General features: G+C 39.4%; 1 protein-coding gene across 1 annotated transcript in view; it reads left to right on the top strand.

Moving 5' to 3' along the window:
* PGM5 (phosphoglucomutase 5) overlaps nucleotides 1-14,168 on the top strand; it is a 187,201-nt gene that overhangs the window by 115,090 nt on the left and 57,943 nt on the right. Inside the window, exon 7 of the mRNA XM_082471002.1 lies at nucleotides 6-121. Within this exon, the coding sequence (XP_082327128.1) occupies nucleotides 6-121 (116 nt within the window). The remainder of the gene's footprint in view (nucleotides 1-5; nucleotides 122-14,168) is intronic.

Here is a 14,168-nt window from a genome sequence, read left to right as displayed (position 1 = left end):
TTCAGAGTGGCCAAATCAATGAAGGTCCCTGTGTATGAGACCCCAGCTGGATGGAGATTCTTCTCAAATTTGATGGACTCAGGCCGGTGCTCTCTGTGTGGAGAAGAGAGCTTTGGCACTGGTAAGCTTTTTTGGGTTGGTGTTACTGGAGAGGGTAGCTGCAGAACTCTGTGACCCCAGTTTGGGGACCTGTGAGTCCACTGTGAACCAAAGGCTGGCAAAAGAGTTAGAGGCAAAAAAAAAAGATCAGAGAAACCTAGTGGGATATGTGCTATGACACCTTCACGTCTTCTGCCCAGTTCTTCTTCTTTTTAGAGAGAGAGAGAGAGGAAATATATCAAATTCCCATGTGTTCATCACGTAATTTCAACCATCATCAACTCCTGGTCAATCTTACTTTATCTCTACCCTCATCCACAAGAGGAGCCCTCCCCTCTGATTATTGTGAAGCAATCCTTAGTGTGAATCTTTAAGTATAAGGGGTACTGAGGGGAAAAAAAAATATATATATATATATAGATATTATATATATAACCATAGTATCATTATCACACCTAAAATGTTAAAAAATAATTTCTTCTTTCACTATTTTAAAGATGTCACACCATTGTCTTCTGGCTTGCATAGTTTCCAAGAAGTCAGCTCTAATTCTTACCACCATTGCTCTGTATTTAAATTTCGCCTACTTCCCACCTCTGGCTGGCTTCAACATTTTCTTTTTATCTTTTGTTTTTAACAGTTTAATTATAATATGTATAGGTACATGTTTTTTTTTTTTTTTTTTTTAACCCTGCTTAGGGTTCTTTGGGATTCTTGGATCTGTTGTTTGTTGTTTTTTATTAATTTTAGAAAATTCTCTGCCATTATCTCTTTGAATATCTCTCTTTCCCTATTCTCTCCTCTCCTCTGAGACTCTAATTACATAATGTTAGATAATTTGTGACCATGTGTTGTCTCAGAGCTCTTACATGCACTATTTGGTTTTGTTTACTCTTTATTCTTTTTGTGTTTCAGTCAAGATAATCTCTATTGGCATATCATGAATTCTTTCCTGAGCTGTGTCCAGCCTTTTGCTGAGCACAGTGAAGGATTTCTTCATCTCTGATATTGTAGTTTTTATTTCTAGTATTTCTCTTTGACTCTTTTAAAATAATTTTCATCTCTTTGATGAAATTCCTGATCTGTTTATGTCTGTTGTTTATCTTTTCCATTAGATCATTTAGCATATTAAACATAGTTATTGTAAACTTTCTGTCTGATAGTTCCAATAACTGGTTATTTTCTAACTCTAGTTCTGTTGATTGCTTTGTCTCTTGATAAAGCAATGGTTTACTCTTTCTTGATTTTTGCATGTCATAGTTTTTCACTGAATGCTGGACTGTATGTATATAAGAACAGTAGAGACTCAGGTAAATAATATTTATACACAGAAATGGGCATACCTCTTCTTCTCTCAGGGCATTAGTGTGCAAGGTTACATTAAATATAGTCAGGAGTTGAGCTGGGTTTGGATTTTATTGTTTCTGTTATAATCTTTAGTATATCAATGTATCACAGGCTTCAAATTCTTCCAGTAGTGGGATATTTTTACTATGTACTGAAAGTGAGGATGGGGAGATGGAAGAGATTTTTCAGTGTTTCTGTTGCATTCACAGGTTTCAGCAGTTACTGCATGTCTGTGAGACAAAATAGACCTCTATTATTAGGTACTTGACCCTTTTCTAGTGGCAGCAGGTGTCTGTTTAGTATTGGTGTAGGATTCTGGGCCCAAGGTTTCCTACTCTTTGTCCAGGAACAGAGAGTTTTTACTTCAACCCCTATTTCAGAAGCAGTGGACCTCTGCCTGGATCCTAGGGATGAGAAGGTTTGCAGCTCATTCATCCAGGAGCTTAAGGCTTTTGTTTCCTATGAAAGAAATGTTTGGGCAACTAGAAGGGTTTCAGGCTTATCTCTTGGCAGGAGTTGATCATTTCCTGCATGTCAGCACCACCGAGTCTCTCTCTCTCTTTTTCCAGTCTTTCTTGTGAGTGCCCAGTGGAGCCTATGGGAAATAACTTGGAATGTGCCCTTCATATCTGGGACTCCAAGCAATTTAAAACTGTCATAATAGGCTATACTTGGCCTTTAAGAATGTTTAAAACTCTTATGTGACTTCTTATTATTCACTTGTATGGAAGCATCCTCTTTCTCCTGTGCTCTGCTAAAGGTGAGGTGGTTTGTGTCCTGTCTTGCCTTGAGACTCTTTGGAATTCACGTTATCTCCTGTGACCTCAGATTTTTTTTTTTTTTTAAGTTATTTTGTAGTTTTCTGGCCTTTTCTTATTACTGGGATGGGAGTGACATTCTCTTATAGATTTCCACATCCTAAACAGAAGTGCAGAAGTGGAACTCCAGAAGTAATTTCTTAATAATTTCTCCTATTCTCAACATTCCCCTCCTTGATAAATTTTTACAATTAGGATCCAAAAGATCTTATATCATAACTTGTTGATATCTCTTAAGTCTCTTTTAATCTGAATTTCTCTCCTCTACATTTTCTCTTTCTAATTTATTCATTGAAGAAACTGGGTCATATGGCCTGTAGAGCTTTTAACAGCTTTGATTTTAATGTTAATATCTTCATTTTCCTTTCTAATTTGTTTACATAACGTATAAACATATAACAGATAAAGAAAAGCTATTGATTAATATGCCTTTTCTCTGGTTCACAACCACCTTAACAGATTCTATCATTAATTATGACATTTTCTTTTCTAAAAAGTCTACATTTTTAGGTATACAGTCATATAATTTATGGCTAAAGATTTTTTATGTTTTCTAATATTTAGATCTTTTATTTCATATTCTTATGGCACTAGCTGCAATCTTCAAAATAATATTAAATAACAATTGTGACAGTTCATGATTTTAATGAAAATCAATTCAGTATTTTACCATCTATTTTGATGATTGCTTTTTAATATTGGTAAAATTCCTATCATGCTTATGTAGTTGTTTTTCCTATTCTAATATTTCTTAGAATCATATTATAAATGGCTGATGGAAGGTACCCTTTCAGAATCAAGTGATATATTAATGTTTTTTCTCCTTTATTATGTTAATGTAATGAAATATGATTGATTTGCTGATACCAAACCATCCTTGAATTCCTAAGAATAAGTCTTATTTGGTCATGCTTAAACAGATTGCGGTAAAACCACTCGAACTAGTCATAATGACAGCATTTCAGGCTATGTCAGGGTTCCTGAAGGAATTTTCTCCTGGGAAATTTTCTCCTTTTACCAAAATCAGCTGGACTGTAATAGCATTAATGGTACAGAAGGGTTGGCAGGCACCTTTTTCTCCTTAGAAAAAGAGAGATCATATCAAGCTCTCTCAATTACTACTGTTTGATCTCAGAACTTATGGATGGCAGGTCTGCTTGGGATAGTTGAAATTGTTATACTTTTTCTCTGCTGAGGCCCTAAAAATAGGTGTTCTGTGTATCCTTTTTGGTGTTCTGTGTGTCTAAACCTGTGACTGTGACTCAAAAAATCAGGGATTGTATATTGTATATAATAATTCTGCCTGCTGGTTATTAAAATAACACAAATCTAGCAACTGGAATGGAAACTGATAAGTCCAGGTTATCTCTCTCTCTCTCTCTCTCTGTCTTTATAAACATTTGTTGAGTGCTTACAATAGACCATAAATTTATAGTCTTTAAAATTAAAGGATAAAATATTATATGTATAAACCATATTATACCATTAATAACAAATGTTTGCTGACTTCAATTTAATAAACATTTATTCAGTACTTACAGAGTACAAGGCACTGTATTGGATGGTATGTAGAATACAAAAAAGACCATACCCTTAAGAAATTCAAGATCTTTAGGGTACATAGTTAGAAAGATGCACAGGTGAGTTTTCTATAAAGCAGAAACTTTAAAGTTCCACAATAGAGGAACAGAAAAAGTGCTGTGGGAGATGAGAAAAGGAGAAAGTGGTTTGGAACTGGAGGCTCAAAGCAGACTTCCTGGAAGAGATGGAATTTGGGTAGTTCTTAAAGAATGGGAAGGATTTGCACACATAAAGATGAAAGGACAGAGTCTTGTCTGATGGGGACAGCAATGTCAAGAAAGGAATAGAAGTGGGAGAGTAGGGGCCATGTGTCGTAAGTAGCCAGCTGTTCAGTTTGTCTAGAGAATTATTTTCCAAATATGAATCAAGAATAATTTGGGGTCATGAGGTTGGTATAGTCATGAACAGCTTTTTAAGAAAATATAATAGACTAGAAACTATCAGAATGCATTGTATTTAGGAAAGGTACATGTTATTTTGAGAAATATTTATATATAAATATGTGCACAGGTACCTACGTATTTGCTAGATCTCACAGTAAAATGTATTTATTGTGGGTCATGGCCAAAAGACTGAAAAAGACTGGTGTATATCAGGGGTTGGCAAACTTTTTCTGTAAAGGGCCAGATAGTAAATATTTTAGGCTTTGTGAACTGAGAGGCTATGTACGGTCTCTTCCACAATTACTCAACTCAGTAATTGTAACACAGAAGCAGCCATAGACAATACATAGATGAGTATGGCTGTGTGCCAATAAAAGTTTACTTACAAAAATAGGCCTAAGTCCAAATTTGGCCATGGGCTGTAGTTCACTAACCTCTGACGCATAGCGTAGGGTGGAGAAGGGAGTATCAAGAAACAGTCTTGGAAATACCAGTGGGGAGGGGCTCATTTCTGAAGCCCTTTGCCTGCCTAGCTTAGACATTGAGACTTGACTCAACTGGAAATAGGAAACCATGGTCTTCACAGGGGGGGAGGTCTGCTTGCAAACCACTTTCCAGCAAGCTTTGCTTTCAGACTGTTATGCTGATTGCAACATGTAGGCTGGACTAGAAGGAACTTTTAAAAGCCTCTCACTGTTATATTTGCTTGCCATTTTCCTTTCAAGGAGCACAAGAGATTTTTCAATGTGTAGATCTCTAAAGGTATTGCCCACCCCCGCCATTCTTCAAGTTCTGGTGACATTGTCCTGATTTGCCAGATGAAGCTCCTGAACCCAAGAAGTAGTTAAGTGACTCACCCAGGGCCCCAGAGCCTGGAAAAGGCCTCCACTTGAATTAAATTACAGTTGAACTAAAAGACAAGTCTCCTGCCCTACGGTGTATGCTGCTTTCCACTGTGCTGATCAGTCTTTCCAATGAAAGCAATGGCTAATTCCATCTCTCCAGCACCTGACAGTAAATGACTGTTAGAAGGCCTGGGGAACTGGACCACTCAGTCTTGGAAGGAAAAAGTGGATTCATGCTGTTCCTTATTAATGCCAGTTCTTGGAGAGGCACTGAGCTGAATGTGTAAGAATCACCTGGGAAGCTTGCTAAAAATATAGATTTTTCTATCCTACCCTTGCTTGGAATCCCTGGCAAGGTGGGGCCTGAGAGTCTGCATTTTAAATAAGTATCCTCATGTAATCCTGATGTGCAGTCAGGAGTAGGAAACATTGCTCTAGTGAAAACCAGTATTTGTTTTTCATCAGGAGTGGTAGAAAGAGTGTGTCTGAGATGCCACACCAAGTTCGGTTCAGGAAGTCTAGAGGCCTGGAATGTGAGGTTGATGGTTACGTTCAAGACCCTCACCTGCCACCTACAGACAAGCCACATGGTCTCTCTGACCCCTTATAATTCCAGCCTGTAAAAGTCAGCTGATCACAGGAGCTCCCCATCTACCTTGGGATATAGTCCTCAAAATCAGGTGAGCTAATTAAGGAAGGAGAAAGCAGAGAGATGGAAAGATTTTAGACCTGAGACTAGGGAGACACTTCTAAAACTTATCAAAGCTTTCTCTAGTGGAGGCCTTTTTCAGTGCCTCTGGGGCATGGAGCTGTGTACCAACTAGGAAAGCATAGTTTAGTGCCAAGAAACCTTGAAAATATGGATCTGCCTCAGGCTCAGGAATGCCAGGCTTTTTACCCAAGAGAAGAAGGATATACCCTGAGTGGAAATTTCTCTTGCAAGCATCTTGAGCTCCCAGAACTTTCCAAGGTAACAAGCTGGTGATAGGATCAGAGTTCAGGCTTCTCTCCTGTGGAAAGGTGCAGGTCCTGGACAATAGGAAGCCTATGTTTATTGCTCTGTCAAAGAACCAAGGTCATTTCAGAAGCCAAATCATCTTTTGTGCTAGAACCAGATATTCATCCACTTCCTTGGAAGGGCTTTGGAAAACTCTTTTCCGAGAGAAAGGAGAACATTTTACAAATCCTTAGATTTAAACAGAAGAAAACTGTTCATCTAAATGGCATTCTGGCTAATTTTCTCAAGTTCCAAATTGGAAGGAATCTGGACTTGTTCCCATACACAAAAGGGGATGTACTAAAATACTAAAACTAAGAGCTAAAAAACCAAAAACTTTGAGGTTTGGGGGCAATTTGTTGACGATGCTCTATTGGTTGCCATCGTTGTCATCAGTTTTGTAAGAAGTCATACCATCTGGGGAGTGTATGAATTATCACGCCAAAGCTTGTCCCTTTACAGGTAACATAACGAATTGCTCTGTTTGTGAATGCCTGGAAGACCTCCAAGCTGACCACCATCTTGAGTATTACTATTACTTTTGTTATGTATTTTTAAAAAGTTAATGTCAATAGCCATACAAATTTGCCAAATAAAATCAGGCAATACAACGTTTACTCTTTCCAAGAAAGTGCTCTCTGTTGAATTCTTCACAATAATAACAATTATGTTTTTTAAATGAGCACTTAGTATGTGCTGGGGGCATTGCTAAGCCTTTTGTATACATCCATCTCTTTCTGGAAATTTGGAATTGAATCCAGGTCTCCTGGCACCAGCATGGCTTGTCCCTCATTGTCACACCAACTTTTTTCACTGTGAACTCTGGAGTACAGTCTGGTGCTCTTGACATTGGCTATTTTTGTATCTCTCCAGTCTCTAGCACAAAAGGAAGAGGCCCAGAGTATGTATGTGTTTCATTCACAGGAAATCTCGAGTATCTTTCCAGTCTTTTGAGATTTTTCTGGATCCCTCTGCCTGCCATGCAACCGTAAATGCCCTGCGGACAGGGACCATGTCTCTCTTGCTCAGCTCTATTTCTTTTATATATGACAGGCTTTGAGTGATTGTGGGATGGATGGAAGGATAGAGGAAGGAAGGAAGGAAGGGAGGGAGGAAGGGAGGAAGGCTAGAAAGATGGATGGAAGGTAGATGGATGGAAGGAAAGAAGGGAGAAAGAAACAAAGATTTTCCATTTTGGTATTTCTTCTTTGCATTGTTAGTAGTTATATTTTTATCATTCTTGAGTGGTTGTATTTCTGGAAATCTGGGCATTAGGGTATCCCAAGATTTGGGAGGATTCATAAAAACAAAACCACATAAATATAGACCAGTTGGAAGGCGGTGAGGAAGGATTTTATGAATGATATTAAAATTGGAATTATATAAAATTTTGAAGTAAAGTTTTGGTACTTTCGATTATCACATCATTATTAGCACAAATTAATAGCTAACAAAGTGCTTCTAGGAAAACTCATTCCCAAAACCTGTGTTAATGAACAGATTTAAAAATTTAAATCCTGTTAAGTATTTATAATTCATTTTATTAACATATTTATTTCGGGGGGGGGAGTAGGGGCTGCTGACAATTACCTGTAAATAGCCGTGTTCAATAGCAGCTAGGTTCTAGCTTTAGTGATCTTTTGTATATAAAGATCTTCTTACAGCCTTTAGCAGAGACATTCTCTGCTCTATTGTCTTATGGTTTATATTACTGACTTACTCTCCGGTTGCTTTGTGAATGGACATTTTATTTTCCCTAACAGTTAAACAGTATATAACACTTTGAAGTTCCACACCTGCTTCTTCATCTGTATTTCACACATGAACTATGTACATCCTAACTCAAGATTGGGTTCACAGGAGTGCTGTTGAACAAATATTGAATAGGTTTAACTGTCTCTTATTTATACAGTTATTTTTATTTAATACAAGATTTTTTTAAGGTACAATAAAGGAAAGCTTTAGTTCATTCCCTATTTAGATAATCATTAACTCTACATTTGGCAGTTTTCACATCTGTCCAGTCTCTAGGCCAGAGAAGGAGGCCCATATATCTGTGAATTTCAGATTATTGCGGTTCTACCACGTTTCTTTCTCTTATTTCTGGCCGATTTGTGTAAATTTGGCTGGGTAGCAGATGTGACGTGAGGAAGCTGTGATGACAGCATTAGCAGCACTAGGAGAGCAATTCCTCTGCTGGGCAAGTTGAAACAGGCTGTGTGCACATGTGCAATTCAATCTAGGCTGGGCCAGAGCACAGAGGTGCTGTGATTGACACTCCCCAAGAGCCTCCTTGTAAACTCTGAAAACTGAAACTCTCTTCTGGACCCTCTACAAACTCTCAACCCCTGTGCTGGGAAAGAGAGCTTCCACCTGGAGTGGAAAGAATGTCTCCATCAAAAACAAAACAAAACAAAACCTTTTCTTGGGGTCGCCACAGTTTCAGTTCCACTGACCCTTTCAATGATGAAAAGTGGCAAGAGGGGGTGTTGTGTGACACCAAAGTGTGGAGCAGAAAGAAAGGAATGGGGCCTCCCTCTGAGGCTGTATCCACACTTACCAGTGCATCCTGGGACTGGGAATCCTGGGAAATCATTCTTCAATCTTCACGGATTGAAGAATTCCAAACAGACTAAGGGTTTCCTTTCACAGTGTCTACTAGGGGACTTTCAACAAGGGGGCCCATCCCTTGGTATTTAAGATGCAGTCCCTAAAGTTGTGCTTTGAGGCTCCCCCTGCTGCTCTCTCCCAGGGGCCAGGTAGCCCCACTGAGAACAAAGTCCAATGCCTAAAGAGTGACAGGTCCTCAACCCTGTGGTGCAGGCTTTAAACCTGCTGGAGAGATTTCTGGTTCAGCTTATGACCAAGCAAGGAACAATTCTTAGAGAGTTGTGTTGTTCCCATCAGCACTGGAGACAAAGAAATGGGATGGGACATACGAGTCAGGAGGTCCCACTGTCCCGTACCTCGGCTTGCTCCTGCGAGGGACGAGCGTCCGCTGGCCAGCCCTGACGTAGTTAACGCTCTCTCCTCCTCTGGGGCAGATGGGATAGATGGCCTGGCTGCTGTAGGGCCTGTGTTAATGAAACAGTGCCAATACTTGTTATTTATTGAGCATCTCTTGAGTGATAAGTACATTCTTAGGGCCTCCTATATGTCATTTCACTGAGACTTCTTGACTCTAAAATGAACTAGGGACCATAATGACCACAGATAAGGTAATTGAGGCTTAGAGAGGAAAGTCGAGCCGCTGGCCAAGTTCACATGGCAGAGCCAGGATTCAAACCCAGTCTTACTCTGCTGCTGCTGTTTAAGGACATGCCAAAGGTGTCCTTTTCTCCCATCTGGTTAATTCTTTTAGATGGGGATGGGATGCATGCCGGGGACATGGAAGAATGGTGTCATGTAAGCAGCACAGCACCAGGAGATGACAGTCCCAGTGAGACCCAGTTAGACCTTGACTCCCCCTCTCTGTCATTGAACTTCCTTACACAGATCACTTCTCTGGGCCTCAGTTTCCTCATTTATAAGCTGAATCTGTTCAACGGGATGATCTATAAAGTTTTTTCCCCTATATCTTTTCAGGTTGCTTCTAGCTTTTAGTGAGGAGTGAATCTGATGAATCACACTACGTACTAGAGTTTCACCTAATCGTGCATTTACTCATTCAGTGAAGGTTTACTGAGCACCTTCTATGAGCCAGGGCCAGGATAGAATGATGAGTCATTTCAGATATGGGTCCTTCCCTCATGGAGTTTACGGGGTGTTGCAGTGGTCAGGATATTAGCCAAGAGCCCTGCTGCATTATTGTGTCAAACACTATTATTATTATCATCATCATCATCATCAAATTTATTGTTACATAGCATTGGGAGCCAGGATGCCCACATCACAGCGTGAGCTACACTGTCGGTTGCTGCCATCCTACCTTTCTGAGCTGACAGCTGGCTCTGACCCACTTACATGCAGGACAGCTTTGTTTTCCAATTGTAAACATTTTAGAGCATTAATTTTTTAAGAAGCATTTCTTTTTAAGCATGGAAAAGTGACAATTTTTCCATGAGCCCTGCTTTTTGGCCAGATTTAAAGAGCTGAACATGAGCGGTTTGAGACACGGAAAAAAAACCAACAAAAACAACAACCTGTCACAGTTCAATAGCATGTTCTCAAATCTCAGATTCCCTGCAAGGGGTGCCTCCCAGTGTTCCCTCAGAACTTCACTATTTTGAAAAGACAAATCCTTGAGTGGATAAAAAGAGGATGGGAAGAATTTCACTGCAAATTAATGAAAACTTGATTTGTAAATGAAAAGGGTAAATCGATAGGAGAGGAGAAGTAAAGGGAAATTTGGCAACTTTTCCTGAATGTCTAGTGTGAGGAGGAAAAAATACCAATCCATCACCCAGATCTTCAGAAGGGTTGCCTCAGGTCTAACCACCTGAGGCATTTTATCTGCCTCATTGCAGCTCCTGAGGACCACTGGTATTACTGGGCATTTCCAGCAGTGGTTATGTCCACAGGCGTTGGAGCCAAACTGCCCAGGTGTGAATCTTCTTTTCACCCCTTAGTGGCCATGTGACTTCATACAAATGACCTAACCTCAATCTCTTACCTGTAAAGTTAAGCTATCAAATTGTCAAAATTAGATAATAGATGTATAAAGTACTGACTGAAGTGCCTGGTGCCTTGCTGTTATTCTTCCAAAAATGGAATTGTCTTGCTGTGTAATTCTGCATCAAGAGCAAGTATATAGATATATTTCCTATCGTTTCTGGCTCTAGGAAATACGTGTGCTTAGGTATGTGCTGTATATGCACATATCCTGAAAACCGTCAGGAACCTCTTTGAGCAAGTGGCCTTCCTTATCAGCTGGCCAACCACCTTGGTATGCATGGGATGGAGAGGTTTCCTGGGATATTGTTCATTTCCTGCTAAAATGGGGAAAGTCCCAGGCACACCAGGATGAGTTGGTTACTCCAAATTTGGCAAGGCCCTCACAAGATTTCCAGACAAAAGGGGTGGGGGAAAACCATGATACTGAAGCTGGCTCCAGTGAGAGGGCCCCCCCGACTAGGGCCAGGGGCATCCATCGAACTAGAGACCAATGACCACTTTCCTTTAGTGCCAAATTTGAGCAAGTAGAGGAAGAGGCCTAATTGACTACCCCTAAGTAATCTGCCCCCGATATGGGACTGTTTTGAGTAGGCTTCTCTTAAAACAGTGGTTCTCAACTCTGACTGCTCATAAAAATTACCCAAGGAATTAAAAATATATATATACTGGTGCCTGGGTCCCATTGCCAAAAATTCTGATTTTATTGGTCTGGGGTGGGGCCTGAGCATTGGTATTTTTAGTGAGTTCTTTAGGAGATTCTAATGGGCAGCCCAGGTTGAGAACCACTAACTTATTTCTATCTTGGAGTTGGCAACAGGTGCATAATGATTTATATTTTCCCAAATGACAAATTCAGACTTTCCTGATCTGAGTTTCAGCTGAGATGACTTGATCTTTTAGTAACATGTGTGGTGTTTTATTGAGTTGATTTGCCCGTGCTGGCATTTCCATTTGAGGAAAATTCCTTTGAGATTGAGTACTCTGTTTTTTTCCCCCATTTCTTTTATGTCAGTATACTTACTGGTGTACTGCCTAGCTCAAAGTAATATGGTTTTAAAGCTTGAGAAAATTCAAAGTCTAGTTTTGGGGAATAGAAGAGTAGGGATGTTTCTGATAAGAAAAAAGTAGACCTGTTTTTGGTGTCAGTTTTTCCTGGAGTTGTGGCAGGGAGAGCTGAGCCCCTTCCTTCTGGTATCTGGGCGGGGATGACTGCTTTTCCAGGCTGGTCAAAGCAAGTCTGAGTGGGCTTCGGGCTGGGCTAGCCTGGATAGAGGAAGGACAGTTGAGTGGTACTTACAGGCTTTGGAAATATGGGTTGAAGCTTCTTGCAATGTTCTGAACCAGGTGGCAAGCTCTGGCTGCACCACCAGCCAGAAATCCAGAGGAAGCAAACTTCAAAAATTGTACTGTATTATTCAATGCTAAGGAGAAATGAGCTATTAAGACATGAAAAGACATGGAGGAACCTTAAATGCATATTACTAAATGAAAGAAGCCAAACTAAAATGTCCAATTATATGATAATCTGGAAAAGGCAAAACAATAAAGATAATAAAAGGATTAGTGGTTGCCAGGGGCTACGAGGAAGGGAAGGATGAATAGTCAGAACACAGAGGAGTTTTAGGGCAGTGAAACTGTTCTGTATGATACTATAATGGTGGGTATATGTTTGTCAAAACCCATAGAATGAACAACACCATCAGTGAACCCTAATGTGAACTATGGACTTTGGGTGATGATGTGTCAGTGTAGGTTCATCATTTGTAACAAACATCCCACTCTGGTGCAGGATATTGATGGTGGGGAGATTGTGTTTGTGTGAAGACAGGGACTCTTATGGGAACTGTCCGTTCTTTTCATTCAATTTTGCTATGAAGCTAAAACTGCTCTAAAAAATAAAATCTATTAAAACTTGTACAGGCAACAGCATGCATGTATAAATATTAGTGTCGAAGAATTTTTTTCTGGAATCTCATGTTCTAAAGATGGAGCAGCTGTGAATATATGAAATGAGGAAGTAAAAGAGCTATTTTGTTTGTTTTTTCCCAAACAACTGTTTAACTGTTCACAGAGTGTAGAGATTTTGCCTGGGAAGATAGGGGGTGAAACACAGGCTGAGTGAGCCCCTCTTCGTGCCCGGTCAGCACTAGTAGAAATGCCCTAGGGGCTATTGGGATGAATCTGAAGCTTTGTCCTTGCTAGTGGAGTCTCCCTGTGAGGTGAACAAAACACATCCCCTAAGCCCAGCTTCCCCCAAGGCTAATGTTGACAGTTCAGCAGTGCACTGCCTTCCCTGTTCTCATTTTCTGTCAAGTCCTAAAGCCTTACAGGACATCCTGATCCTAATCCCAAAACCTGTGAGCCTCACGAGGGAGTCATATTCAGTCTCTATGCTCTAAATAGCTATTACTCAATCTAAGAAATGGAATGAGCAATAGGTTCAAAATTCATCACTTGTTCATCAGCAGTGTTGATCCCTTTAATATCCCAGCTAACCCTTGGTAGACGGGATTTCATATTTTCAAATGTGAATTTGTACACACCGTTGACAACTTTAAAATTTTTATTTTTTTCTTATAATGAAAATAATATACATTTATTGTGGAAATACTGCAAAGGAAAAAGAAGCAAAACATCTGCAGTTCTCCTGCTTCAGAGATAACACTGTTAACGGCTGGGTGTGTATCCTGTTGATAACCTGTGCACACACATAAATACATATCTAAATGTGTTTTTCTACAAAAAAAATACTGAATACTCTTTTTTGGTAACCTGATTTTTTAACATTTATTAAAATTGGATGAACATCATTCCATGTGTTACCAAAGATTCTTATTCAATATTTTATCTACACAAGTTTTTGTATGGATTTTCCACAATTTCCTATTCTTTAACAGTTAGTATTCATTTTTCAACTTTCCCTCTTCTTTCAAAAACAATTTTTTTTCCTTTTTATTATTTCTTCAACTTTCCCTCTTCTTTAAGCTGCTTTAGTGAATGTCCTTTTGACTAAAATTTAAGAAATAGAATAGCTGGGTCCAAAGCTGGTTGCTATTTTAAGGCTGTTGATTATTATTGCCAAATTATTCCACCAAACTGTACACATTTACACTGGTACTTTGCTAGTACTAGGTGTTCCCCTGACCCTAATGAACGCTTGCTAATTTAAAAGTCCCCAAATGGGATTCCATTTTATGGACTTTTCTTTGACTGAGGTGAGATTGAACATTTTTTCAAATGTTTTTGACTGTTAATATTTTTCTCTTGAAAATTGCTCATTTGTGCCTATCCACCCAGTTATCTATTGGGGTTCCTCTTTTTCTGATTAACTTATAAAAACATTTTTTATATAAAGTCTATTAGTCCTGTCATATATGGTGTCAGCATTTCTCGCATCCATTTTCACTCTGTTTATAGTGGGGTTTTAGGAAACCATTTGATGGCTTTGCACTTTCTGAATTTCCTGTTGAATTTATCTGTCACG

Source organism: Balaenoptera physalus (assembly GCF_965194825.1).
Source record: "Balaenoptera physalus genome assembly, chromosome: 7".
Taxonomy (NCBI): Eukaryota; Metazoa; Chordata; class Mammalia; order Artiodactyla; family Balaenopteridae; genus Balaenoptera; species Balaenoptera physalus.
This window is presented reverse-complemented; position numbering and strand designations above follow the sequence as displayed.